Source organism: Cucurbita pepo, chromosome LG03 (assembly GCF_002806865.2).
Source record: "Cucurbita pepo subsp. pepo cultivar mu-cu-16 chromosome LG03, ASM280686v2, whole genome shotgun sequence".
Taxonomy (NCBI): Eukaryota; Viridiplantae; Streptophyta; class Magnoliopsida; order Cucurbitales; family Cucurbitaceae; genus Cucurbita; species Cucurbita pepo.
In genome coordinates, this window is record NC_036640.1 from 2,973,390 (window position 1) to 2,996,818 (window position 23,429).

Genomic DNA, 23,429 nt, shown 5'->3' on the forward strand with positions numbered 1-23,429 from the left:
TGTCGGTAGGATGAATAGATTTCGTGTTGGAAAACCGAAATAGTAATAAAATATTTATTTAATAATAATAATATTTATTAATTAATTAAAATGGAAAAAAAGGGAAAAAGTGGAGTTCTCCTAGTCGGATGTAAAATTTATCCACGCTGTCACTTCACACGTGTCGGATCTCTCTCTCTCTCTCTCTTTCTTTGATTTTGATTTACAAATGAAGAAAATAAAATAGCAAAAATAGGAAAAAAAAAAAACAAAACAGGGCAGAAATGTCGGAGCCTAAAGATCCGGCGATCAAGCTCTTCGGGAAGACGATTCCTCTGCCGGAAGCTTCTCCTCCCAGTCCTCCGCCGCCGTCTTCCTTACCCGGTAACCATACCACCGCCTCTGTTAATCATGACCTCGATTCTCCTTCTTCGAGCTTCTCGCCGGAAGGCAATATCCATGGCGATGTTGAAGATCTGGAGGCCGATAAGGTCTGGATTTGCCTCAAATCGTTTTCTATTTTGTTTTTTCAGATACCCTTTTCTGGTTTGATATTGATTTTGTTGATTTTGTTGACTCGACATGTTTTTCTGTTCGGAGAAATTTAGGTTTCTTTCTTGTTTGGTTTATCCTTTGTTTGTTCTTGATTTGTGTCGTGTGAAATGATCCTTGTCTATGATATTCTTATTCTGCTATCAAGATTTTGGGTTTTGATGCTTTCGGAATTTGGGTCAAGATTATTGAGTTTGTGCTATTTGGTAATGTTGGGGTTTTATGTGTTCATGAACAGAATGAAACAAGTAACTCACAAGAGAAGACTCTGAAGAAACCCGACAAGATTCTTCCATGTCCGCGTTGTAACAGCATGGACACCAAATTCTGTTACTATAATAACTACAACGTTAATCAACCGCGACATTTTTGTAAGAATTGTCAAAGGTATTGGACGGCTGGTGGGGTGATGAGGAATGTGCCAGTGGGTGCAGGGCGTCGTAAGAACAAAAGCTCTGCTACACACCATCGTCAAATTATTGCAATGGAAGCACTTCAACAGCCTAGAATTGATGTTTGTAATGGCAATGTGATGGCATTTGGTTCAGATGCTGCCCCTCTTTGTGAATCAATGGCTTCCATTTTAAACATTGCTGATAAAACAAGACAGAATAATGAAGATGATGATGAAGTGATTCATAATTGTGAAGGCGTTTTACCTTCAATTCCATTCATCCCTGGGGCTTACACTTGGAATTATGGTTTATATCCACCAGGAATTGGTATGCCTATGTATCCAACCGCGCCAATCTGGGGCGCCTGGACACTCCCATGGGTACCACAGGCGGCATGGATGAGCCCTGTGGGTCAAAGCCATGCGCCAAATTCTCCAACATTGGGGAAACATTCAAGAGATAAGAAAGGGGGGGAGAGGTGCATTTGGATACCAAAAACGTTGAGGATTGATGACCCAGAAGAAGCAGCTAAAAGCTCCATATGGGCAACTCTTGGAATCAAGAATGAGAAGAGGGATTCAGTGGGCGAAGGGGTTTTCAAGCCCTTTCGATTCAATGACAGCGATGAACAGAATGAGAGAACCAAACCCACTTCAGTGTTGGAACTCAATCCAGCTGCATTGTCCAGATCAATCAAATTCAATGAAAATGTATATCACTGAGTTCATCAGATCCGACCAAAATGAGTTGAGTTTGAAGTTTGTCTGAATCAAAACGTACATATATATATATATAAAGTAAATGTGTATGTAAATAAAGTTCTGGAAGTTTTGGTCATATTAGTTTCCAGTTTTGATCCATTTTATGTTAAATTTGTTTTGTTTTTTTGTTTTTCGAAAAAAGAAACTAAATTTTTAATTTTTAATTTTTAATTTTATAGGGTCACTTTCTCTCTCTATCAGGAGAGAGAAACGGATAAAATGGGATTAAGTGTAGACAAAAAGAATCACGTGACGAAAAGGAGGAGGAGAAAAGATATTTAGAATAATTGGTGGAAATTATTAGCTGGCTGTTTGGTGGGGACCATGCCACGTGGTTCCATTTAATCACATTGTTTTTTTTTTTTATATATATTTTTTAGTTCCATAAAATATCAATTCTCATACTAAACTTTTAATTTCAATTTATTACAATTTTAATAAACGTTCCATAATATTATTTTTACCAATGAGTTACCAAGAAAAAAGAATTTATTTCTTCATTTGTCACATCAAAATAATAAAAGGATTTTATTTATTTATTTATTTCTTCGGTATATTACTAATCAATCTTGATATTCACTTACTCTCTCGTACATGGATTGACATTTTAATAAGGAATGAACCTAAAGGAAAATTGTGATACAAAATGAGAATGAATCATCACAAGGCAAGTAAGATTTAGATTACTTCGTTCAAATATCTAAGGCAAGAACACTTGTTTGAGATTCGAATCACTTCACAAGATTAGATCTATCATGTCAAGCTTGAATGATTATACAATGTGTTAGAATCACAATATGTTGTCACAATCGCAACCTTACAGCACTTGTTCTAACCTAACGAACAAGTTAGCCATGTGAAAATTGAACTTTACGGACAATCTAAAAGTATGATCGAGCCTGCGTCACGTTTAGCAGAAAATGTTTTATAAAACGTAACCGAAGAAATATATTGAAAATAATTTGTGAGGAAATAATATAACAGGCTAAAAGCAAATGAGCAACAACACCCAACTCTGACAACTAGTCAAATCCCTCTAGAGTAAAGCATCGGGGCATATTAGCCCCTAACGGGTGTAGATATGATTTTGGTAATCGGTCATACCCATATTAACATGACATAAATAGGAAAGACCTAACTACATATAAAACAAATAAAAAGAAGTTTAGAACGGGCATATGACCATAGATAACACACCCTAAACAAGTATGACTAGACATCCAACACGCGGCTACAAACAACATACCTTGAACAAGTATGACCGGACACAATACACCAACAAAGACCAACACATTCTCGGCACAAAAACTTTGAATAGCATTAAATTTATGTACTTTAGCTACAAGTAATAGAATCTTATTGTAGCAGAATTGGATTGGGTTGAAATGGAAGCAGTGATTCTCATTTCAGACAATCAAATCAGGAACCAAAATTTACTCATGAGACTGTCAAATCCCAAACACATAGGCCTACTAAGACGAAGACTGCAGAGAGAGTTGAGAATATTAACACATCACCAAAGACTCATCATCTTCACCATTGGTATTTTGCAGCCACAAGAACTTCTTCATACCTTTCAGCTGCATGGTCCCAACTTAGATCCTGGGTCATCCCTCTTCGCTGGAGTCCTTCCCAACTCTTCTTGTATTGTCGATAAGTGAGTAAGCAGTTCCCTAATGCGTGTATTAGCTTATTAGCCTCCGCACTATCAAACGTCCACCCGAAGCCAGACTCGTTGAATGGATCGAAAGGTATGACGGTATCTCTTAGACCCCCAACACTGTGAACAACTGGTATTGTGCCATAGTTCATTGCGTAGAGTTGGTTCAGTCCACAAGGTTCGAATCTTGATGGCATGAGTAAGATGTCTATGCCAGCAGTTATTCTGTGCGCCATCTTGACGGAGAAACCTACCCATCCTCGAACTTTGTCGCGGTGTTGGTTTTCGAAGTCTCTGAGCATTTGTTCTAAATCTTGCCTGCCAGTGCCCAACAAAACTAGTTGGACATCCTGACCCACCATCCATGGAATGGCCTCAGCTATTATATCAACTCCTTTCTGGTGATCCAATCTCCCGATAAAACCGATCAGAGGTACATCCTCACGAACGGGCAACCCGAGCTCCTTCTGCAGAGCTGCTTTACATTGGGGCTTCCCTGTCTGAAGTGTTTCTATTGAGTAGTTTGTGTAACCATCTGATGTGAGGTGAATATCATACTGTGGACTCCACTCTTTTGAATCAATCCCATTCACAATGCCCGTCATTTTCCAGTCAATCTCATTGATTATTCCATGTAAACCCCAACCTCCTTCAATAGTTTTAAGCTCCCAAGCGTATCCATGACTGACTGTGACCACACGATCAGCTGCCTTCAAACCGGCTGCAAAGATATTGAAGTGCTCACCACCGACAGGGTCATACATCTTGAAGAGATCCATATAATGTTCTGGAAGATCCACACGATAAAAATCATCGACTGGCCCCCGTCCCTGCAGAACCAGTAAATGTGGTGAAATACACACATCAGTTCTTTTTTCCCCCTCTTTGGAGAGAGAGGACTAGTGTGCAATTGATGCGAGGAAATCTTTGCGGGTGATAAAGTTTATTGTCAAAAGAAAATATCTTATCAACGGAAAATCATGCTTCCATCAACAAAATTATACAAATTGAAGTGTCTAGCAAAAACATCCATCTTCCATCCATCTTCGGCCAGGTAGTAGTGATATTTGTTTTTGGTCTCCTAAGTCTCAACCACCACCATATGTCTAGAATCTCTCAATTCTCTTCATTGTTGAAGGATACAATTTTCATATGGGTCACATTCAGAAGTACTCTTCTTTGCAGGGTCGTTGTGGTACATTCTTTGTATGAAGGAATTGGAGGATTTGGGTCACATCCCTTGGAGATGCAAGTCCACTCTCTTGATTTGGGACTCCCTTTTAGAGACATTTGGGACGAGTATTGGTTCGAAATAGAGAGACAAGAACGGTTGGAATAAGAATAACAGAGGCAGGGGGCAGAGAGGAGGAAAGGTGGGGGAAGAGAGCGGAGCATTTGCTTATATTTCCATTACCGAGCCACAAATTTTGATGGGAAAAGTTTTGAAATTCATTTTACAATGAAAAAAATAATAGACTGAATCAAATATACTTCACTAACCTGGTGAGCTATGTTGTGAATTACGAGAATAGATCTTGTGAATATCATGAGACCATTGTCTCTATAATATGCTTTCAAATATACAGGTAACATTGCAGTATGCCAATCATTTGCAACGAAAACTAAATTTCCATCTCCGTAACATACACCCCCACATGGAACATGCCAAGGAACCTGAAAAAAAGGAGGCAAAGTATTACTTCCAAATAAATATGATCAGCTTTAGTTGTACCACAAAAAGTGAGAATGTTATTAGAAAATAGCAATTTCCATTTGATAATCCACTTTAGCCTTTCAGCCTCTTGATGGTTATCAATGATCGTAAGGCGTTCATCATTTAGTTCCTGGGTAGGGATGCAGACCCCTGGCCATTGGGCTGTTTTTGTATTCCCTCTCATTGAAAAAGCATTCGTAGAAGTGGACTAGCAGTCCATTGATGTTGCATTCGTAGAAGTGGACTAGCAATCCATTGACAACATCAATGGAAATGGAGGATATAGGTTAGAGGCTGTTTCTTATCTGTAAATTACTTTATCGTTATCAATGGCAGACCTCAGGGTAAAATCACAGCTTCCAGAGGTGTTGGACAAAGCTGTCCTCTCTCTACCCTTATATTCACTTCAGTGATGAAATCATTAAGTTGTCCTTCAGAATGGTTTGGATTCAAGCTCACGGAAGGTTTCTGTTAGAGTAGTAATAGGAAAAAGTAAGAATATTTCTAAGAATATTAGTAATGGTATAATGAATCCCAGCTATAATAAGTTGGAAGTTGGTTTATGTTCATAGCTAATCCCTAATCCCTCCTTGTACGTGGGATAATGAATCCCAGGACCATCTGTAGGTCCTCTTTTATGAGACATTTGGTAGGAGTAGCACTTTCATTGAAATATCTCAAGCAACCTCCATCCATTGCCTGCGGCTGAATCACCCTTTCAGAAAGATGACAAGAGTTTTGTGGGTGAACCTGGTTAGAAGTTCTACTTAAGATCTCATTTTTGTACCACAGGCATTTAATGTAAGATACATCATTTTGTCATTATTTTCCTACCGATATTTGTTCTAATTGGAGGGAATTTTGTAACCTGCGTTAACCTTGGATATCCCTCTCTTTTGTATATTCCATTGCATTAATGAAATTTGTTTCACTTTCAAACAAATATAAATATCTATGCACTTCAGCCAGTTTTACCTCAACCGCTGCCTTGCAAAAGAATGTCATACGCTTTAATATATCCTGAACCAATGAACATTAGTAAATGTAAGGCGTGAGCACTTGGAAATGATAATGAATTAATTGCTTGGATAATAACTTGGAGGGCAATACGATTATATTGTAATTGATATCAGAGAAATTAATATTATTGCTATATTGATTATAATAATAATCTGAGTTTTATTCTCACTATTTCGTAAACTAAGTCCATCCCTTAGCATAACTTTTTAAGGTAAAATAGCAGGTGTCATCATTTTACCTGATGGTCTCCCCCATATATATTCTGTTCTCTGTGGTGAAACATGTTGTTATCAATGAAGACAAAGTCAACTCCATCTACATATGTTTGGAAGAATGCAACTTCAAGGTCCTACCAGTTACAAAATTCACATATCGGTGATAACATACAAGAAAAATTGTTTACAAAACGTAATAGCTCAAAGTAAAAGTTGTTGCACCTGTCCATCCACTTTATATCTTTTCCGAACGCCTGTATCTTGGAGGCCAGCATAATTTGCATATCGAGGTACTATAACCTATAAAGTAGAAATGAAATAAAAATGGGGACCAATGCTGAGACGAACATAAATTTACTTATTTAGAAACAATTACAACTAACATTGGCGTTTATAGTAAGCAAGATTGTCAAATGTATCTTTTCTATATGTTGTTTTTAAGCAAAAAAGAACTAGCTAAGTGAAAAGTACTACCATAACCCTATGTCCGCGACGAGCCAAAGCCTTTGGTAAGGAGCCAGCAACGTCTCCAAGCCCACCTGAAAGAAATCTTCAAAAACTCAGTACGTAATCGATAAATAATGATGTGAATGGAAGTATATGCAGAGAGGCAGGTATTTTTGTTTTGTTTACTGACATCTTAAAAACTTCAATACCAATAATCAGACTCAGAGTAATAGAAAGCAAAGCTGAAGTTGACAGATAAAAAAAAAGGCTACGAGGTATTTGGTGCACGTGCAACTAATGGAGAAGGATCATGTTTTATACAAATTAAACTAGAGAATTATTTATATTGCTGGAACGATTAGTGAAGTACAACGAGCAAAGCAGAACATTGAACTCGAAATTATTGAGGATAGCTTCTTAATTTCCCCAAAAACAAATATGGTGATAATGAATTTTGTAAGATCCTAAAATGTTTTCACGGAAGAAAAAGGAAAATGGACCTAAAAGGATTTCACAGGCTACGATCATCCACTTAAAAGAAAAAGAAAAATACCAGTTTTTGACCAAGGAGCACACTCTGCAGCAACTATTATGACATTCATAACATTAACCCCAGCCAAAGGAGAAGGCTTAACGTCCACACTTTCACTTTCAGCAGCATCACTATCAACCTTCAAAGTTGGTTCACTTGGTTGTCCATTCTTTTCTTCTTTTACAGCAGAATATGAAGATTTACTGGCAAGAAAGGCTGGAACAAAATCGGAAGATTTTTTCTTTGAGCTGCCTTTCAGCTGATGTTTGGAATCTGGAAGAACTTTTTTTGAACTTCCTTTCAGCTGGTCTTTTCGATTGGGAAGAACATCAGAATATTTTATCTTTGAACTGCTTTTCAGCTGATCTTTGGGACCTGCACTGGATATTATCTTTTTAAGATCTACAACTTGCTTCTCATCATTTTTATCAGACGGCCTACTGGAAAAAGTCGTTACAGCATCCAGTTGCTTTCTTACATCTAAATTGTCATTGCTGACAGGTAGACTGCTTCCGTTCAAACTATCAACAGTACCTTCATCATTGCGCGAAGGAAAATCAGGAATAGGGAATGAGCCATCCATTTGTTCATTTGAATTTTGTTCTTCCTTGGAGTCGAGGGAAGTACCTTTTATGGATGAAACCAATTTCTTTCTCTCTGCAATCTACAGAACACAGGAAAGTTATATTTGAATGCCCAAATTTGAGCTCCTACAACTGGAAATTCAGGAAAAACAAGAATCCGAGAATGTATATAACAAGATCTTTTTTTACTTTTTATTTTCTCCGCAAACTATCCCATTTCGAAGTCTAAGAGTACTCCTAAAAGAACAGGACTGACATCACAGCAATATTGCAACATATTGTTCGGCCTCCAATCCGTTATACCTACAGCTGATCTCTAATAGTATCACAAAATTTGGGGGTTTCCTAACTAGGTAGCTGATCTCCATCCGCCAACTCCACTCACATGAACTTTCAGTTTAACTGATAGCAAAGCTAAGAACCGAGTCCACAAAATTATAATATCGGAAAGAAAAAAGCATCAAAGCAAAGCAAATAAAACTAAAAAAACATATATACCTGCTCAAGTAGCTGTTGCTGCATTGCAAGAACCTTCTTGCTCTTTTCAATGGTTGCTTGAATTGCTTGGTCCGGATCGTCACTCCTCTGACCACTGTTAAGATCCGAAGTGGCTGCTCTTGCTCGCAGAGGCGTAGGCCATTTCCCGTTCCTCCCAACCATTTTGTCCACTAAAAACCCCACGCCTTCGGCAGACCTCTGATTCTGCTGCTTAAGTGAAGAACAGACAGTCCGATGATAGGTGTTACTAAGAACGATCATGGAGGCCTCTGTGTAGGCCTCGATGGTGAATGGTAGAGACCCTATAAACACCATTTCTCTTCTCAACGGCAGAAGAAACCCAAGTGAGGGACCGGAAATTGAAGGAGACCCAGATGAGGCTCGCATGTAACAGAAATAGAGAAGATAAAAAAGGAATGAAGAGAGGGCAATTGAAGGAGCAGAAAGATGCAATTGAATTGATGCTGTGGGTCGCGCTCGCAATTGAATTGATGCTATGGGAGGGCAATGAAATGCTATGGGTCGCGCTCGCAATTGAATCGATGGAATCAGAGATGGGTAATGGGCTGTCAATCTGTGAGCCTGAAATTAACTCACAAATTTGGACAAAAAAAATTCCCCTCCCTTAACCTTAACAATGTGTAACTCTCGAACGGCAATTGGACACGTGTAAATCATGAAGCCGCGAGTGCTCTAGTCTTGGCCGCACCCAATTTTTCCCCTTCCTTAACGACGAAGTCATCCGTTTGATTTTCCGTCTTTATTACCTTAAGAGATCTTGAACAAGGTTTCACAAGCTCTCCCCAATGGCGGCTCTGGGACATCTGCCTGAAGAAGTGATGATCGAGATTCTCTCCAGGCTTCCGCCGGAGTCTCTGCTTCGATTCAAGACCGTTCGAAAATCCTGGTATGCTCTAATCAACGACCCTAAATTCGCGACCATACATTTCTCCAATTCTCATCATCAGCAGAAACACATTCTTGTCAAGCATCTTGTTACCAAGAACTCTGGCAAGATGGATTATATCTTCTCCTTCCTCAAATTCCCCCTTCCCTTCAATGGATCTGTGCCGGTTTACGATGTCGATTTGCCATCCGATGAGTCTTTTCGATATTCCGAAATCCGTGGCCATTCTCACGGTTTAGTCTGCCTCACCGATCTTCGTAGGGACATTTTCCTATGCAATCCAGCCACCAGAGAGTTTCGAAAACTACCGCCATCGATTCTCCTCCTCACCGAACCCCCGGATGTCTTTGAAGGGATCGATTCCTCCACCAACGCCATCGAATTTGGGTACGATTCGAAATCTATGGATTTCAAGGTGGTTAGGGTGGTGGATTTTATACAACCACCTCTCATTTTTCACCCTACTAGGATTGAAATTTATGATTTGAGCAAAGATAGATGGAGAGAAATTCATACTCTTGTTTGAGTATGTGGTCGTGCAAAGTGGACGCCTTCCTTTGATAGATATCAGGAAGGAACATTTTATTGGTGGGCAGCTACAGATGAGGATGAAGGGGAAGGGGAAGAAATTATACTGTCATTTGACATGAGTGAGGAGGTTTTCGGGCTAATTCCGATGCCAGAGAGTTTGAAGGGGGAGAGACAAGGGTATAGAAGTACGGGGGTTTTGAATGGATCGATTGTTATATTTCATTACCCATGGAAAGGGGATGTGAAAGAGTTTGACATTTGGGGGATGGAGAAGGATGAATTTGGTGGGGTTTCATGGTCAAAGCTGATTACCATTGGGCCTCTTTTTGGAATTGATAAGCCATTAGCGTTTGTGGGTTCTAATTTACTTTTAATGGAAGCAATTGAAGGGCATGTGGTTTTGTACAATATTCGAACCAAACATTTGAGAGAGCTTCCCATAAAAGGGGCACCCAGAAGTGTTTCAAGCTACTCAAGCTACTACTTTTACTTTTGTTGAGAGTATGATATCGGTGAAAGGAGGAAATAACTTGAAATATGAAATTTGAATCTAAAGTTTTAGTTTACTTTTGAATCCTTACTTTAGATTTTATACAAAATCATCTACTTCCTTACACAAAACCTCCCCCTCCCTGTATGAGTGTGATTTTGGAACTAAACTAATGATCGATGATAATAACAAGATCTAGATCGGTATGACTTTAAGCAATATCGGGTTAAATCAATCTTTTCTTTCCTATTAAAATGGATAGTCTCATATGTATTATTATACTTAATTTAGGTTGTCTCAAATAGGGGTGTACATGCAACTCACAGTCCGGACCAACTCAACCCCAGTTATAAGGGTTGGGTTGGATTAGCATTTCGAGTTGGGTTTATTTTTCTGAACCCGAATTGGTTCGATTCAACTTCGGGTTAATGGGACAATAACTTTGATTTACATTAAGTAGTGGTCGAACCTGTGCCTAAGTCCTTAGAGTAAGGACAAAGTATCACTACTCATAAATAAGCTAAAATACTTAATGTATTTTATAAATAAAAAAAATCGGTTAAGGTAAACCCAAAGTCGTTGACTCATTAACCCGAAACCAAACCGAACCAGTTCGAGTTTAGAAAAATGAACTCAACCCACAGTATCACTATTTGTTTTTCTTTAACGAAAGTTGGTGAAATATGAACTCCATATCTCTTATTAAATTTAAATTTGGATTAATTTGGATATTATAATTGAGATTAATTTGGATATTATAATTGAAGGGGCAGAAAGATATTATAATTGAGAGGGCAATGAAATGGTGTGAGTCGCTCTGGCAATTGAATTGATGGAATGAGAGATGGGTAATGGGCTGTCAATCTGTGAGCCTGAAATTAACAAACAAATTTGTACCAAAAAATTCCCTTCCCTTAATAACGCGTCAATCATGAACACCAATTACACACGTGTAAATCATCCGTTTGATTTTCCGTCTTTATTCCCTTCACAAATCTTGAACAACCTTTCACAACCTCTCTCCCATGGCTGCTCTGCGACATCTGCCTGAAGAAGTGATGATCGAGATTCTCTCCAGGCTTCCGCCGGAGTCTCTGCTTCGATTCAAGACCGTTCGAAAATCCTGGTATGCTCTAATCAACGACCCTAAATTCGCGACCATATATTTCTCCAATTCTCCTCATCAGCAGAAACACATTCTTGTCAAGCGTCTTGTTACCAAGAACTCTGGCAAGCAGGAAAGTATCTTCTCCTTCCTCAACTTCCCCCTTCCCTTCGATGGATCTGTGCCGGTTTACGATGTCGATTTGCCATACGATGAGGATCTTCGATATTCCCATATCTGTGGCCATTCTCACGGTTTACTCTGCCTCAACGATCTTGGTACGGACATTTTCCTCTGCAATCCAGCCACCAGAGAGTTTCGGAAACTACCGCCGTCGATTCTCCTCCTCACCGAACCCCCCACTGAGCCCGACGGGTACGATTCGTCCACGAATGCCATCGGATTTGGGTACGATTCGAAATCTAAGGATTTCAAGGTGGTTAGGGTTGTGGATTTTATGGAAGGAGCGTGCCATTTTTACCCTTCGAGAGTGGAAATTTATGATTTGAGTAAAGATAGATGGAGAGAAATTGAGACTCCTATTTGTGGATCTGTATTTTAGATGCCTTCCTTTGAGATGTATCATGAAGGAACATATTATTGGTGGGCAAAGACAGATGAAGGAGAAGAAATTATACAGTCATTTGACATGAGTGAGGAGGTTTTCGGGCGAATTTCGATGCCAGAGAGTTTCAAGCGGGAGGACTGTATGTATAGAAGTATGGGGGTTTTGAATGGATCGATTGTTCTATTTCATTATCCATCGGAAGAGGGTGAAAAAGAGTTCGAGATTTGGGAGATGGAGAAGGATGAATTTGGTGGGGTTTCATGGTCAAAGCTGCTCACAATTGGGCCTCTTTTTGGAATTGGGAAACCGTTGGTGTTTGTGGGTTCTAATGAACTCTTAATGGAATCAATTGAAGGGCAGGTGGTTTTGTACAATACTCGAACCAAACAGTTGAGAGAGCTTCCCATGAAAGGGAACCCACATGAGTTTCAAGCTACTCAAGCTACTGTTTTTGTCGAGGGTTTGGTGTCTGTGAAAGGAGGAAATAACCTGAAATATGAAATTTGAATCTAAGTTTTAGTTTTTACACCAGACATGTACTTTTGAATTCATGCTTTAGCTTTTACACAAAATCATCTATTCCTTGTACACTCCTACATCCCTATGTGAGCGTGATTTTAAAACTAATGGTGATTATGATAATAACAAGTTACACCGTTATGGCTTTTAAAATAAGCAATATACCATTTTTTTTTTATTGACTGATTGGACGGGTAGTCTCATCTACATTTTTGTACTATGTTATTGATTTTCGAGTAGTCTCAAATAGAGGTGTATATTCAATCCAACAACCCGAACCAACCCAACCTCAATTGTAAGAGTTGAGTTGGGTTGAGTTTATTTTTCTAAACCCGAATTGGTCCAGTTCAATTTCGGGTTAATATGACAAAAACTTCGAGTTGACCAGACCAAATTGAAACAAAAATTTATAAAATACATCACAGCTTATTCACGTGGGCCCTGATGTTACTTCATTTCTCATTGTTTCTTTTTATGGTTTTTTTAAAATTTGTTGGATAATATTTTATTATATATTATTTTTAATTTTTAAAAAAACAATTTCTTAATATTTCGTACTATTCCTAAACCCATTATAATAAATAATTATTCATACGCTTTATACTATTTTTAAATTATACTCTAATAATAAGTTAAGCAATCATTTTTTTTTATTTGAGAATATGGTTTAGATATGTTTATTGATTTTGTTTATTTTTTCTCCACTATTTTTTCATAGGTTTTCTTTATTGGGCTTGGTGAGAAATAAATAATTTTAAATATTTAGGAAAAGTTTCACAGTATATTTTGATTTTGATTTTATTGGGTAGGATGTTTACCATCATTCTTGAGATGAATAAATAATTAATTTCAATAGATTTTCAAATTAATTTCTAATAGATTTGAAAATCTTGATAGAATGAAAATATAAGAATGAAGTAACTAGAATCCATTAAAAATGATTAGTTAAAAAAAAAAAATTATACCTAACAAATTATTATTATTATTATTTTAATTTACAATTTACTTTATTGATTAAGTGGGAAGGTCTTAAATTATTAAAAAATATATATATAATAATGAATAATAAACATATTAAAATTTAGAACAAAATTTTCAAATTTATTAAAACTAATTACTTCAAATTTATTGTTGGTTAATTTATTAATGTGTTGAAAAATAATATACTTATGAAATATTAAGATATTTCTAATGTAATAAAATAATATAAAAGAAACTAAAATTCAACTGCAGTCGAACTGTGCATAAGTAGTACCACTTTGGCGGACCCATAAATAGGCTAAAATTCATAATGTATTTTATAATTTGTTTTCGGTTCGGGTCAACCCAAAGTTCTTATCCCGTTGACTCGAAACCAAATCGAACTATTTCAAGTTTAAAAAAATGAACCCAACTCAACCCTAATTTAAATTTGGTTGGCCCAAATTGTCAGGTAGATGTACTAAATCTTGAACAATCTTTCACAACCTTAAACAATATTTCTCCAATTCTCTTCCTCTAAAGCAGAAACACATTCTTCTCAAAGTAATATGTTATAATATGTTATAAATGAGAAAGGGAACGAAAACACCCATTTATTTTAATTATAATTATTTCCATATTGCATGACATAAATTTGAAGAACTCAGAAATTAAAGTTGTTAATGCAATTGGAATCGGTAAGAACGCAGTCGATAAGGGTGACGCCATCCTTGTCAATGCACGTAACAATCTCCGTCAATAAGATTTGACCGTTCGATGCGTTTTGACAACGAAGAACAGAATTCTTCCTGAAATGCTCTATGATGACACTTTCCACCCTTTGCTTTGACTTGGAGGCCTTGTTTGGAACTATTCCTTCCTTCGGCGTCAAGAAGGTCAATACTGTGCCTCAAATTTATGGATGTTTGGAAGTAGGCAATACCTGCTCATGAGCAAACCCCATGTTTGTTCCACTCATGACCCCAAAACTGTGGGTTCTTTCCCTAGATGAGGTCTGGCCAAACTATGTTAAGATCATTTTCTAAATGCAAAAGCTGAAATTCAAACATAATGAACTAGTTATAATTTGCACATCGTAAACTGAACAAAAATAAATGAATGTTTGAGTTTTACCTTTTGTATGAACAAAAGAGGTGTTGTGGCAGTTAGTTACCGAGTTTCTTCCCTCCTGAGGCTACAAGCCATGGATTGTGAAGGAATTTATCCCTCCTCCTACACATTGTCCTCGTCGTAAAGCACACAAATTATACGGCCACTACTGGACAAACCAAAAATGATCAAAAGGTTGCGATTCAGCCATAGGAAGCAAAATGACAAATGCAAACAACAAAAAGATATGGGTTTGGAGTTGTGATTATGACAGTGTTGTGGGAGCTTATGGTGTTACTATGAACCTATGAACCCCTATTTATTGTGAGCTAAGTGTTTCACTTATACAAGCTAGATGAAAATAACACGAAACATAGCTGCTAAAGATGGAATTGCTTCCCATCGAAAGAATCTACAATTTGGAGATGAAAATAACATGAAACATACCTACTAAGGATGGAAATACTTGCAACTGGAAGAATATTCAATTCGGGAATTAACATCCCTCTCCTTCGGTCTTCATTCGTACAATTTTCATATGGGTCACATTAAAAAATACTCTTATTTGCAGGGTTGTTGTGGTACATTCTTTGTATGAAGGAATTGGATACCTAGTCATGAATATAATTTCATAAGACAAACATCCCTCTCCTTTGGTCTTCTTTCGTACCATTTTCATATGGGTCACATTAAAAAATACTCTTATTTGCAGGGTTGTTGCGGTACATTCTTTGTATGAAGGAATTGGATACCGAGTCATGAATTTAATTTCATAAGACAATGCATACAGGGTCGTTGGGGTACATTCTTTGTAGGAAGGAATTGGATACCTAGTCATGAATTTAATTTCAGAAGACAATACATACGCGTTTCAGTAGACATACGTAATCACATTCAACATGTGTCATCTCAAGTTATTCTATGCTCAAATTTTTAGACATGCTTCTTACATCATACTTTTTTGCATATTAAGAGCTTAGTTACATTCAAGGTTATAAGGTGCCAATTATGTAGTACGTGACACTTTTGTTTGGATTTGCGTCTCTATAGACAGAGGGTTCCAAAATTTGCTGAACTCCTCAAATAATTTCTACAGGGTTGAAAAACAAGGAATACCATGAAAACGGTGCCAAAATCGAAGTCAAAACAGGTGAAATACTCCAAATTGGCAGGCCGATGCCTGGGTAGTGCGCCCTCGTTGGGCCACACGAGTAGCTGGCTCGCATTGGGCCATGCGAGGCGTAGGCCCACGTTGGGCCACCCAGGACGTGAAACCTTCGCCTTCCCCTCTGATTCCATTCCTCTTTCGCTCACCAATGCGTGCTCGCCATCGCCTCTCCCTTTGATTGAAAAGACGGATAGTCTCATATGCATTATTGTGCTATGTTGTTGAATTTCAGGTAGTCTCAAAACTTCAATACGTTGGAGTAATGAGAAATACTAATGATAGCACCAACTTATTTCAATTAATGATAGATAGCAATACATCATGTTCTCTGTCAGACTAACATTATTGTATTGCATGAATACAAGAGCTTAGAAAATGGAGATACTAAGGCAATTAGATTTTGCAAGATTGTAGTTAATAAGGTGACACCATCGTCCTTTTAAACTACTCCTTTGAACTCTTAGATGCTAAGAAGGGCTTTCTACTCTTTACTTTTACTTGGAGGCCAGGTTTGGAACTAGCTTGGTCATGCTTTATGATCAAATCCCATATGTGTTTTACTCTTAGTCAAACTACAAGATCGTTTTCTAAATGCGAAATCTTCTGAAACCCAAGAAAGGAGGTGACATGGTTTGTTAAGATCGTTTTCTAAATACGAAATCTTCTGAAACCCAAGAAAGGAGGCGCCGTGAGTTACAGAGTTTCCTCTCTTCTGAGGCCACAAGCCATAGATTGTGAAACAATTTATCCCTCGTCCTACACATTGTCCTAATTGTACAGTGCAAAAATAGGGGCTACGGTTGGACAAACCCGAGTGGACGTAAGTTTGTGATTTAGCCAAAATCACAAAGGAAAACAGCAGGAAGATTTGTGCGGTTGCCGTTGGAAAGTGTTGTGGGAGCTTGATGGGAAGGGTTGCCTATGTACACAGAAATATTTAGGGTAAAATTTAGGGTCGTTACAATTTTCTCTATAATATGCTTTCAAACATTGCCAGTATGCCAATCATTTGCAAGGAAAACTAAATCTCCATCTCCCTAACATAACCGGGACGTGGCACATGCCAAAGAACCTAAAAAAAGAGGAAACAAAATATTACTTCCAAATAAAATATGATCAGCTTAAGTTGTACACAAAAAAGTGAGAATGTTATTAGAAAGTAGCCATTTCCATTTGACAATCCACTTTAAGCTTTCACAAATCCATTTAATAATGCACTTTAGCATGATTATCAATGATCGGAAGGCGTTCATCATTTAGTTCTTTGGTAGGGCTGCCTTCTACCCTAGCCTTTAGGTTGTTTTTGTATTCCCTTTGAATGAAGTTTTCTCGACTTTCTGATTAAAAATATAATAACAACAACAATGGAGTTTAGCCATTGAAAAAGCATTCATAAAAGTGGACTAGCAATCCATTGACAACATCAATGGAAATGGAGGATATAGGTTAGAAGCTTCTTCTTATCTGTAAATTACTTTATCCTTATCAATGGCAGACCTCAGGGTAAAATCACAGCTTCTAGAGGTGTTGGACAAGGCTGTCCTCTCTCTCAGGGTAAAATCACAGCTTCTGGAGGCCTCTGATGATAGGTGTTACTAAGAACGATCATGGAGGTCTCTGTGTAGGCCTCGATGGTGAATGGTAGAGACCTTATAGACGCCATTTCTCTTCCATGAATGTAGTCAGTGTGATTCAAAATCTAGGGATTTCAAAGTGGTTAGGGTGGTGGATTTTGTGGAACCACTCAACTATTTGCACCCGTGGAAATTTATGATTTGAGCAAGGATAGATGGAGAGAAATTCAGTAGAGGCAATGTCGAATATTAGAATTTGGCTTAGAGTAGAACCAAGTTGACTAGAGATGCAATCGAGTGAACATACGCGTACATAAAACGTGTATGACCGAACAAACTTAGTTTCGGTACGATTTGTGTTCCGTCGACGAACTTTACTTAAAGTCCCACGAAAAATTATAATAGGGTTTGAGTTTCTTTTAAGATTTGTCATGATCATATCAAAATCATGATAAAAAATACGACCGTAACATCCAACGCCACAAATTTTTTCTTACAAGCTCGAGAAGTACCCATGGGTCCATTTGAATATATTTTTCTTTTAATTTGTTACTTACTCATAAATTAATTATTACCATTTTTTTAATATCTAGACTTTTCATGCTGACATATATGAATTGTGATTTCGAAATAAAGTCAAAATATGTTAATTTACACACATAATGTCAGAGATAAACGTATATATCTTTCTAGAAAAATGTATAAATTAAATTAATAACAAAATTATTGAAGAAAGAGTTATTTATGGAAGAAGACCATGCGGTGTCCAAGTGACAGCAATTGGACACGTGTAAATCCTGAAGTCGTGAGTGCTCTAGTCTTGGCCGCATCCAATATTTCCCCTCCCTTAACGACAAAGTCATCCGTTTGATTTTCCGTCTTTATTACCTTCAGAGATCTTGAACAAGGTTTCACAAGCTCTCTCCAATGGCGGCTCTGGGACATCTGCCTGAAGAAGTGATGATCGAGATTCTCTCCAGGCTTCCGCCGGAGTCTCTGCTTCGATTCAAGACCGTTCGAAAATCCTGGTATGCTCTAATCGACAACCCTAAATTCGCAACCAAACATTTCTCCAATTCTCTTAAGCAGAAACACGTTCTTCTCAAGCGTCTTGTTACGAAGAACTCCGGCAAGAAGGAAAATATCTTCTCCTTCCTCAAGTTTCCCCTTCCACTCGATGGATCTGTGCCCGTTTACGATGTCGATTTGCCATTCGATGAGGATTTTCGATATTTCGAAATCCGTGGCCATTCTCACGGTTTACTCTGCCTCACCGATCTTCGTAGGGACATTTTCCTCTGTAATCCAGCCACCAGAGAGTTTCGAAAACTACCGCCGTCGATTCTCCTCCTCACCAAACCCCCGACTGAGCCCGACGGGTACGATTCGTCCACGAACGCCGTCGGATTTGGGTACGATTCGAAATCTAGGGACTTCAAAGTGGTTAGGGTTGTGAATTTTGTGGAAGGACCAGGCTATTTTCACCTTCCGAGAGTGGAAATTTATGATTTGAGTAAAGATAGATGGAGAGAAATTGAGACTCCTATTTGTGGCCATGTATTTTGGGCTCCTTCCTTTGAGATGTACCACGAAGGAACATATTATTGGTGGGCAGATACGGATGAAGGGGTAGAAATTATACAGTCTTTTGACATGACTGAGGAGGTTTTCAGGCGAATTTCGGTACCAGAGAGTTTCGAGGGAAAACGCGAGAGGTATAGAAGTATGGGAGTTTTGAATGGATCAATCGTTCTGTTTCATTATCCATCAAGAGGGGATGAAAGAGAGTTCGACATCTGGGAGATCGTGAAGGATGAATTTGGTGGAGTTTCATGGTCAAAGCTGCTCACAATTGGGCCTCTCGGAGGAATTGAGAAGCCATTGGTGTTTGTGAGTTCTGATGAACTCTTAATGGAAGCCAACGAAGGGCGGATGGTTTTGTACAATGCTCGAACCCAACAATGGAAAGAACTTCCTATAAACGGGCATCCAGCCAGATTCCAAGCTACTCTTTTTGTTAAGAGTTTGGTGTCGGTGAAAGGAAGAAATAACTTGAAATATGAAATTTAAATCAAGTTTTAGCCTAATAGTCTACTTTTGAATCAATGTTTTAGCTTTTACCCAAAATCATCTACCTCCTGTACTATCTTACCTCCTTGTATGAGTGTGATTTTAAAACTAATTGTGATTGATGATAGTAACAAGTTAGACAGCTACGAATTTTTATTCTTTTGTTTCTTATTGACGGATTGGAAGGAGGGTATGAGAAATGGTTGTTGAATTTCGATAAGGAATGGTTGTAAGGTAGTCTCAAACCTTTAATATGTTATATAAACGAGAAATGGTAACAACTTATTTTAATTATAGATAGATGGTAACCCGTCTTGTTATCGAACTTACACTATTCCATTGCATTGCATGATAATTGAATTGAAGAGCTCAGAAAATAAAGCTATTAACGCAATTGGATTTTGCAAGATTGCCGTTGACAAGGGTGACACCATCATTGTCGATGCACATAAGTTTTACAACGAAAAACAAGATTCTTAAAATGCTCTATAGTGACACTTTCCACCTGCTTTGACTTGGAGGCCCCGTTTGTAACTACTCATCATCATCAGCCAATTATATGACGAACCCCTAATCACCGTATAACCGCATACATCATAAACATATGAAAAAGAGACATAACGTAGCGATCTAAACATGGATACCTAATCATGAATTTAATTGTACATAATAAACATATGAAACAGGGACATAACATAGCGATCTAAACATGGATACCTAGTCAGAATTTAATTTATAAGACAGTGCATTGCGTTTGAGTAGACATACATAATCACATTCAACATGTGTATCTCAAGTCATTCTATACATGTGTATCTCAAGTCATTTTATACTCAAATTCAACATGTGTATCTCAAGTCATTCTATATTCAAATTCTTAGGGCATGCTTCTTACATCTTACATCAAACTTTGTTGCATATGAAGAGCTTAGTTACATCCAAGGTTTTGAGTTGCCACTTACTTGAAAAGTGTGATACTTTTGTTCGGATTTGCATCTATAGAGGTTTCCAAAATTTGCCAAACTCCTCAAATAATTCCGATATTGGTGAAAATGAAGAATACCATGAAAATGGTGCCAAAATCGGAGTTAAAATGAGTGAAATACTCAAAAGGGGCCAAACCGACCTAATTAAACTGGGTCGAGCCAGGCCACTGCCCGAGTCGCACGCTCGTGGTGGGCCAGGTGAGGCACGCACGCCTGCATTGAGCCACGCGGGTCGCTGGCTCGAGTTGGGCCATGCAAGGCGCAGGCCTGCGTTGGGCCGCGCAGGATGCTAAACCCTTGCCTTCCCCCGATTCTCTCCCTCTTTCACTCACCTATGCGTGCTTGCCGTCGCCTCTCCTTTTAATTGGAAAGACGGATAGTCTCATATACATTATTGTGCTATGTTGTTAAATTTCAGGTAGTCTCAAAGTTTTAATATGTTATAGAAATGAGAAATGGTGAACCATAGCACCCTCTTATTTTAATTATAGATATATATTAATACATCATGTTCTTTGTATCGAACTAACATTATTGTGTTGCATGAGAATTGAAGAGCTCAAAAGATGAAGCTGTTGGCGCAATTGGATTTTGCAAGATTGCAGTTGATAAGGGTGACACCATCGTCATCGATGCACATAACAATTTCCGTCAATAAGACTTGGCCGTTCGATGCTGTTTTACAACGAAGAACAGGATTCTTCTTGAAATGACTTATGATGGCGCTTTCCACTCTTTGCTTCGACTTGGAGGCCCCGTTTGGAACTACTCCTTGAACTCTTAGGGCACTCAGAAGGTTAATGTTGTGCCTCAAATTTATGGATGTTTGGAAGTAGGCTTTCTCGTCATACTTGCTTTCTGAGCAAATCCCATGTGTGTTCCACTCATGACCCCAAAACCATTTGTGATTTCCAGTGATCAGATTTGGCCAAACTATGTTGAGGTCGTTTTCCAAATGTGAAATCTGAAACTCAAACATAATGAACATGTTATAATTTGCCCATCTAATAAATAATGCATGTTTGAGTTTTACCTGATTAAAATCAAAGGAGGTGCCAGGACAATTAGTTACAGAGTTTCCTCCTTTCTGAGGCCACAAGCCATGGATGGTGAAGGAATTTGTCCCTCGACCTATACATCGTCCTGATTGTAAAGCGCAAACATTAGGCGGCCATTGTTGAACAAACCAGAAGTCATCGAAAGGTTGAGATTTAGTCCTAGGAAGCAAAATGGCAAAGACAAACAAGAGGAAGATTTGTGTGTTTGGGGTTGCCATGATGGAATGTGTCGTGGTATCTTGGTGATTATGGTGTTATGTAACTCTATTTATAGTGAAATATTTGATTTGTCTTTATTCACGGTAATTATTGTGTAATTATTGTGGTTATGGGCTTTCAATTATTGTAATTAACTTTGTGATATAGTCAAAAGCTTGAATATTACATTATGCTGAAAGTAGCGTCTACGGCATCCCCATTACTAGCATATATGATTTATTTGTTCTAATCATTATTTATCATCCTTCTTTTTCCAGAATTTTTTGGTACAACAATTTCAAGATCTCATAAAACAAAGTCTATTATGAAAATTTAAATACATGTTAATTAGGGTAATATTGTAACAACTAAGCTCATCTCTAGTAGATATTGTTCGCTATAACCCATTACATATCGACATGACTAACAACGATACATAACAAGTCAAAGCGAACAATATCTTAATCCTGAGGTTGACGGCGATAGGTAACGAGTAATATACATCAATTCTTATTATAATCTTTGAATTTCATCCAATTAAATTTTAGATTTAGATAATTGTTGCGTTCTAACTCGAAATTAAAGTTGTATAATTTTTAATACTCATAGATGAGATGGGAACATCAAATCCTGTTGTTAGAACATTTGGAATTGGGCAACAACAAAAGCAGCGTATCTAAGATTTGACCAAAAGTGTGGGCATTGCTTTAATTTACAAACAAATAGTTTAATCCAAATTTGTGGACATTATCCCTTACAACATTTGACCTACAGCCGCCTGAGTTATGGGCATGAGGACGTGGGTGGCATATGCCCACGCCACATTCAATGCCACATTGATTAAGAGATTTGAATTAAATCAAAATAACTACGTAGACATAAGATATGTCAAATGTGGCAGCCAGATGCATAGATTTGAACGGAAGAGAATTGTTGTGTCACTTAAATAAATGAGGGGTACATGAATAAATCGAGACCTTATCTAAATGAGAGTGATTTTGAATATAGAATAACTAGAGAAGACTTTAAAAAAAATTGACAAGTCACTATCTATACTAATAAGGTGTATCTTTCTTTTGGTGGCTCAAGCACAAAAATTCTATAGTTAAACTTGTCTCGCTTGGAGCAATTCTAGGTTAAGTTTTCTCTTGAAAAATTTCATAGGATGCATGTGAGTGAGAACAAAACATACTAAAACGAAGCGTGTTGATTCATCCTCTTAGAAGTAAGAAATAACGTGACTATATTGTAGGGAAATGTCGTGGTCATCTAAATTATTCTCTTAGAAAAGCCTGTATTCACTAATTACTTCTCCGATACTCATTCCAACATCTTTCTTGTTCTTGAATCTAACATGAATTTGATTCTAAAAGGTGACTAACAAATCGTCTGGTGCCTTAGACCACTCAATCATCCTGACTGTGTCACACCCTTGAAGCACATATGAGGGAACCCACCAACCACGTGGGAGTGTACATTGAACTCGACTCGAACCGGCTCAACTTGAATTATATGGATTGGATTAGATTAAATTAGCATTTTGGATAGAGTTGGGTTAATGTTCTAAAATCAAATAGATTTGATTTGAATTTCGAATTGATTGATCAAAATTTTGAGTTGACCCGGTCCTGCTCTTGTAAATTAAGAAAACCCACTAGAGGATCCAACCTTTTGAATGGTTTATATCCTTGTCTAAGGTTGTTGACTTATTTTTAAAATATTTAGTAATCAGATAAGTTCTCTTATAGGATAAGATCCTCAAACATGATGTAAACAAGCATCTTCTTATGAAATTACAACCGGACCCAATCAAACCTTTTATTTCGAC

General features: G+C 37.8%; 4 protein-coding genes and 2 pseudogenes across 5 annotated transcripts; 4 read left to right on the forward strand and 2 right to left on the reverse strand.

The window, feature by feature from the left end:
- The first annotated feature begins 221 nt into the window (after positions 1 to 221).
- Positions 222 to 1,775, forward strand: LOC111789965 (cyclic dof factor 3-like). Its single transcript, XM_023670706.1, has 2 exons — positions 222 to 470; positions 770 to 1,775. Exons 1-2 carry the CDS (start codon positions 264 to 266, stop codon positions 1,646 to 1,648), a joined length of 1,086 nt encoding a protein of 361 aa, XP_023526474.1. The 5' UTR covers positions 222 to 263; the 3' UTR covers positions 1,649 to 1,775.
- A 1,205-nt stretch (positions 1,776 to 2,980) lies between these two features.
- Positions 2,981 to 8,768, reverse strand: LOC111790034 (granule-bound starch synthase 2, chloroplastic/amyloplastic). Of its 2 annotated transcripts, XM_023670813.1 has the most exons (9): positions 8,358 to 8,768; positions 7,903 to 7,939; positions 7,297 to 7,809; positions 6,771 to 6,835; positions 6,519 to 6,596; positions 6,320 to 6,430; positions 6,037 to 6,081; positions 4,848 to 5,021; positions 2,981 to 4,177 (listed from the first exon to the last, which is right to left on the reverse strand). In XM_023670813.1, exons 1-9 carry the CDS (start codon positions 8,742 to 8,744, stop codon positions 3,221 to 3,223), a joined length of 2,367 nt encoding a protein of 788 aa, XP_023526581.1. In that variant the 5' UTR covers positions 8,745 to 8,768; the 3' UTR covers positions 2,981 to 3,220. The 2 variants fall into 2 exon arrangements, with proteins under 2 accessions (XP_023526581.1, XP_023526580.1); XM_023670812.1 differs by having other exon boundaries at positions 7,297 to 7,939.
- A 371-nt stretch (positions 8,769 to 9,139) lies between these two features.
- Positions 9,140 to 10,500, forward strand: LOC111790035 (annotated as a pseudogene).
- A 612-nt stretch (positions 10,501 to 11,112) lies between these two features.
- On the forward strand, positions 11,113 to 12,639 carry LOC111790036 (annotated as a pseudogene).
- Positions 12,640 to 17,982: 5,343 nt separating this feature from the next.
- LOC111789694 (F-box protein CPR1-like) lies at positions 17,983 to 19,517 on the forward strand. Its single transcript, XM_023670349.1, has one exon. The coding sequence runs from the start codon at positions 18,217 to 18,219 to the stop codon at positions 19,357 to 19,359; it is 1,143 nt and encodes a 380-aa protein (XP_023526117.1). The 5' UTR covers positions 17,983 to 18,216; the 3' UTR covers positions 19,360 to 19,517.
- Positions 19,518 to 20,858: 1,341 nt separating this feature from the next.
- On the reverse strand, positions 20,859 to 21,638 carry LOC111791727 (ribonuclease MC-like). Its single transcript, XM_023673196.1, has 2 exons — positions 21,379 to 21,638; positions 20,859 to 21,309 (listed from the first exon to the last, which is right to left on the reverse strand). The coding sequence occupies exons 1-2, from the start codon at positions 21,619 to 21,621 to the stop codon at positions 20,905 to 20,907; spliced, it is 648 nt and encodes a 215-aa protein (XP_023528964.1). The 5' UTR covers positions 21,622 to 21,638; the 3' UTR covers positions 20,859 to 20,904.
- Positions 21,639 to 23,429: the final 1,791 nt, after the last annotated feature.

Bases quoted from the DNA above. Each gene is read 5' to 3' on its own strand.
- LOC111789965 (XM_023670706.1), top strand. From the start codon at position 264: ATGTCGGAGCCTAAAGATCCGGCGATCAAGCTCTTCGGGAAGACGATT. The intron at 471-769 runs GTCTGGATTTGC...GTTCATGAACAG, and splicing joins AAGATCTGGAGGCCGATAAG to AATGAAACAAGTAACTCACA.
- LOC111790034 (XM_023670812.1), bottom strand. From the start codon at position 8,744: ATGCGAGCCTCATCTGGGTCTCCTTCAATTTCCGGTCCCTCACTTGGG. The intron at 6,836-7,296 runs GTATTTTTCTTT...GATTTCTTTCAG, and splicing joins TGCTCCTTGGTCAAAAACTG to GTGGGCTTGGAGACGTTGCT. The intron at 6,082-6,319 runs GTAAAATGATGA...TCATTGGTTCAG, and splicing joins TATATGGGGGAGACCATCAG to GATATATTAAAGCGTATGAC.
- LOC111789694 (XM_023670349.1), top strand. From the start codon at position 18,217: ATGGCGGCTCTGGGACATCTGCCTGAAGAAGTGATGATCGAGATTCTC.
- LOC111791727 (XM_023673196.1), bottom strand. From the start codon at position 21,621: ATGGCAACCCCAAACACACAAATCTTCCTCTTGTTTGTCTTTGCCATT. The intron at 21,310-21,378 runs GTAAAACTCAAA...TTTGAGTTTCAG, and splicing joins CCTCCTTTGATTTTAATCAG to ATTTCACATTTGGAAAACGA.